The following is a 5,239-nucleotide window of genomic DNA, read 5'->3' as shown; positions in this document are numbered from 1 at the left end:
GTAGGGATTCCTGTGTGCATGAAATTAGCTGCGTTCACAGCACCAGAGACTGTTACCTTTTTTTGGAGTGAACTTCCCCATGTTGTGTAAAGAAAGCCTGAACCACACATGTTAAAACAAACTCAGGACCAAATAGTTTTAGCATCTTTGAAATGAGTAAAAGAAAATGATCTTTGTACATAATGCCTAATTAACACATAGAATTTAAATCCCCGTGACCAGAAGCTTCACGATAGTTTTTTCAGAGATGCTAGATATGAACCTATCTACAATTATATTAAAGAAGATCTAAGAAATATGTCCATCCCACATGATTCAGATTTTTTAAAGCAGAATTTAGATCATTTTCATGCATCAAAGAAAAAGGCACTAACTACCAGCACTTTTCCCTGTGAGAATCACTTTACTGAAAATTTCTTTACTAATAAGAATCATAGACATTTGCTTTTTAATCACAATTATCTGTAAGAACTATTTATAAGGTTTTTATGACCTTACCCTGGCTGAAGGATAACTACTCATGAAAGACGTGAACTGTATGTTTTCTGATCGAGCAGGAGGCTTATTTGGAGCTCGCAAGATTTACTATATTAAAACTCAGCTGGGAGTTTTATAACTCATGCAAGTGGAACAGCTACAGATACTGTCAACACCTCTTCATCCAAAAGAACATATTGGTGCAGTTGTTTATTTAGGGCAACATAGTGTGTGAATTTTATATGTGCAATATAAAACACAGGCAGTAAGTGTTTTTATCCTCCCCCAAATTAAAGAGCATCCTTTGTCTTGTACAGCGCTGACTGCACTTTTTATGCCAAAATAAAAAACGCATACCAGTAATTCTATGCACATGGAAATACACACAAGCACATATGTAACAAACGTGGCAGTTTCTAACTCTCCCTTCCATAGTCATGCATACAGCAATACAAGGCCTAGCTTGCACTTACTTAGTTACGACTTTTTGATACTACACCATTGCATTCCATCACCCTTCACTCCAACCATTCTTCGGAATAAAAAGCGTTACATGCTCTTGCAGCATTTGATTACCACGTATATGTCCATGCAAATCAATCAATGATTCTAGCCTAGAACTTTTACTCAGCCAAGCATGAAATCAGAGCCACTTAAAATTATTACTTCATTTTTAGTGGTTTTATTTCTGTATATTGGTGGTATATGCAATACCTTTTGCAGTGCCTCTTCTGTTTTCTCAGGGTTTGTTTTGAGTGCTTGGGAAGCATCATTCATTGGTATAGGCATGAATCTCAAAGTATAATTCCTAAAGAAAAATAAGAGAAAATATTTTTTAGTAGTAAAAGTTAACCTAATTACTGTTATCTCTTTATGAAAAATAAACTTCATAAATAGGGAAGATAATAGGGAATAGGGAAATAAATAGGGAGAAATAAGATGCATCTAGCTTGTCCATGGAAGGTACTAAGAATGTATTTTTCACGTTTGTAAGTGGACTAACTGGAGGCATGCATGCTCCTTTTTGCTGCTAATTCTTTGCCACTAGATTGAGGTGGAGATTTTGAAAAAAAATGCAGTTAAGTGGCCAATGCCCAGTGGCTGTCAATTAAAGGCCTAGCTGTCCTCTGTACCTTTGCGAACAAGGTTGGATTACTTTTTCCTATATCAAAACAGAACACGGAGTGTCAGTGCCTGCTGGCAATTCTATCAGATCTAAGTCTAAATGGAAATATTCAGTAACAGATAGATAGCGACTAAGAGACTGAGTTTTAAAAATTTACTGTTTAATAACTTCTTGTGTTTACAACCATTTGAAGACACTTGCTAAATTTTTAATAGAAACTGACAAAACAAGTGTAGCATCTCCATGTTGCTTTATGCAAACAATTGCTCCCTGCATTTTTTTTACTTGTTTGCAAAGTATTTCCGTAGCTTTGTCCATCTGCTGCGATATGATGGAGTTGACTCAATTGAAATTGTCAATCTTCAGATTACTTCAGTCTGTTTTAAAGTCTGTTACAATCCCTCCCAATTCTCCTCAGTCTCCTCATCATACTACAAAAGCCTAGCTTTCTTCTGTTTGTGGTTTACTATATGACTATTTTTCTAAAGAACAAAATCAAACCACACACAACACACATACCCCCCAGGCATCTTCAGTATATTTCACTCCATTTTGAGCAACAATTCTTTCCTACGGTATATTGATGGTTTCATGTATTTTTAGGAAACATATGGTGCGAGATGTTCCCAACATGTCTTTGAGATGGATTGTTTAAACGCTAATTGTTTTCAGCCAATATTGACAGTCCATCTCTTGCAAGTTTAAACCCTTGTTGCTTGTGGCTTAGTTTGTGATATTATCAATGGTTTTAGCAATTTTAAAATGTTAGAGACATAAAATGACCTCAGCTTCCAAGGTAAGTAAATGAGATGTCACCTCAACAAAGTGCAATGTCACACAATTATCTGTAGCATTTATTTTTTTCTGCTTAGATGATTTGCGTTTTGCCTTAGGGTTTCCCCCTCCTTTCTATTTACTTATCCAAGCACTTCAGAACAGAAAAGTAAAGTCGATGCTAACCAGAAAATAAGCGTATTTTCTTTTCTACCAGACTTTGTCATAAATGTACATGTTATTGCTCTCTAAAAGAGAAATGTCTGCAAGCTGACAAATAACCTTTGCAAATTATTATTCACTACTATCAATGCAATCACTCCAAGATGATTTGCTTAATTATACATCATTTATATAATTTCCCCCATCAGTGCAACTGATTTCATTTTGAAACCAAGTATATAAACTACAACAGTTTCATAAAACAAGTAACTTTGTAAGCTCTAGCCTCATGACCCCTCCGAGGGTTAAGATGCTCCCCTAAGTAGTTATACAGTTTTGCAAGACATCTTGTCTAGAAACTAGCAATTGTACATTACTTTCACCTTCTAAAGATAGCCTTTGTTCATCTCTGAGGGATTTAATGATGTGAAACAACTGCAACTGCTGCTTAATTTAAATCTGTAATTTTTCCCTCTTAAGAAAAGTAATAATAACATATAAAGAAATGTGATGGAGATGGAGAGAGATGAAGGTCATTTAGCATCTATCACTGGTAACGGCTGCAACTGGGTAAGCTCAGGGAAGCAAAATGACCCAGACCACAGCAATTACGATGAACAATTGCAGTTCCTGAGATCATCACTATTAGTTTCAACTTGCTCGGGGGAAGGAAAAAAAGGCAGACCACAAAGGCATGCTTCAGTAATTTTCTGTTATTATATACAGCTTCATTCACTGACTAGAATAGAATTTCTGCATGCTATCAACACAAGAGAATGAAGAAAAGGGAAAACATTCTCAAATTCTGAATTTTCATGCTAACAGCAGAACTCAATGGCCTGAATGCTGATAGCAGAGCATGGATGAAAGAGCCACAGAGACGTTTCCCATCCTTTTGAAGGATGGATGTGAAGTCATACATTTTCCTTTACATTAAGCACCCTGATGCTTAAAATTGAGAGCACTCAGCATCTTCAAATCATATCGACTACAGTGAGAACTACAGCTGCTCAGATCATTCAGGATCTAAGTCTTTGGCCTCTTCATCGGTCATTCAGTTGTTGGAGAACTTACTTTTCCAGTGCCACAGCTATGTCCTGGAAGCCCTGTGCAGTGATATTATTCTTGTCCCATATTACAGTTCTGAGAGATGGGAGGGAGAAGAAAGGAGAAAAAAAGTTAAACAAGAACCACCAAAAACATTGAAACTTTGCATATTGAAACAACACAGCGCTGTATGTTCAAAACTGTATAATGGAAGGCAACATTTTAAAAACCTATCTTTAGTTATATGCTAAAACCTTGAAATGACAGAAATTAGGGACAAAGATACTACAAAATTCAGTTTGCCTTTCTTTAAAGGGGACTCTGTACTGTATTTTCCATCATTAACATAAAAACATAACTTTTCTAAAATACAGTAGAATGTCTGTGTGAAGAGACAACTTTGTGCTTGGGCTCAATAATAGAAGATTTGGAGATAAAATTCTAGCTTTTTCCAGAAATGGCATCAAAAATAAAGTTCAAATGTCTGCTTTGCAAGCCCACACTGAAAAACAAGAAAACTGCAGTAAATGATCAATTTCTGTTCTACATAGGCTATATGGCTACAGTTATAGAAAAAGGTATTTAAAAAATTCATGCTGATTGGTGGTCAAAATTTGCAGGCTATTGTATATTCCGTCCTGTACTAGCTCATCACACAGTTCCTACGATTCCACATGCAATGTAACTAGCTGCCAGTGTAAGCCATCAGGTTAGGTGCATAAATTGCAGCTCTTTTGAATATACAATAGTGATAAGAGTGATCAAGCCTTCCCCTCCTCCTCCCCCAATTTAGACCACTCAAGCAGACTGCCTGGCAATTTGCAAACACATGTTCAAAGATCTCATTAGTAGTCAGAAGAGACAGTCAAGCCGATAAATCTTGCTTGTGCAAGAGCACTAGTTGTAGCTGTTCTTAAAAAAAAGGCACAAACCCGAAGATTTCTGGTGTTAAAGGAAAAAAAAAAAAAGATGGCAGAGTTTCACAGGTATTGACACCCTTCTGCTGTTGCAGAATTATGCCCTTTTTTTTTTAGATTGAAAGATAGAGGTAAGGAAGAGAGGAAGAGAGATTCTACACACTCTGCAAAGATCAGATCTGCTTAGGGTCAAATCTTGGATATTTTTGTCATTGGAAAGTATGTTTATATTTCTACCCGGATGTGATTTTATTACATTTTAAGCAGAGCCAGTTACCATTGCATCATTCAGTTTGTAATCACACCACAGACTGTGGTGACATGATGTCAACTGTGACATTCAGCGTACTGCGGAACATTTCAGTCTGCCATCCTGAAAGCCATGAAGACTTTATTTCTTCAGGTACTGCGGTCATTTCAGGTTAATACATTCAATAAACCTAAGCCACCTCTCCAGTGTTTTCTTGACATTTTTAATATTCAGTTTGGGCATAGCAATGTAAAGACCAGGATCCCTGCTTCTGAACAAAATAGCCAGGACTGTCCTGGGAATTTCTTATCCTCCAGGCAACAAGTGCTTGGAGCCCAAGCACAAAGTGGTCTCTTCACACAGACAATACACTGAGGAAGGTTCATCTGCACAGTCTGACAAGAGGAGTGAGGATTAGCTTTCCTGATGATGGTGACATACTTAGAGTTCCCCATCGAGATTCATAGAATCATAGAATCATAGAAT

General features: G+C 36.8%; 1 protein-coding gene across 1 annotated transcript in view; it reads right to left on the bottom strand.

The window, feature by feature from the left end:
* LOC104077744 (leucine-rich repeat-containing protein 16A-like) overlaps positions 1-3,682 on the bottom strand; it is a gene marked incomplete at both ends in the record, with an annotated part of 18,824 nt that extends 15,142 nt beyond the window's left edge. The window contains 2 exons of the mRNA XM_009579102.1: positions 1,192-1,285; positions 3,614-3,682. Coding sequence (XP_009577397.1) covers positions 1,192-1,285; positions 3,614-3,682 — 163 coding nt within the window. The remainder of the gene's footprint in view (positions 1-1,191; positions 1,286-3,613) is intronic.
* Positions 3,683-5,239: the final 1,557 nt, after the last annotated feature.

This window comes from Fulmarus glacialis, unplaced genomic scaffold, assembly GCF_000690835.1.
Source record: "Fulmarus glacialis isolate BGI_N327 unplaced genomic scaffold, ASM69083v1 scaffold596, whole genome shotgun sequence".
In the NCBI taxonomy this organism is placed as follows: Eukaryota; Metazoa; Chordata; class Aves; order Procellariiformes; family Procellariidae; genus Fulmarus; species Fulmarus glacialis.
The sequence above is the reverse complement of the archived record's forward strand: the minus strand, read 5'-3'. Positions and strand labels throughout refer to the sequence as shown.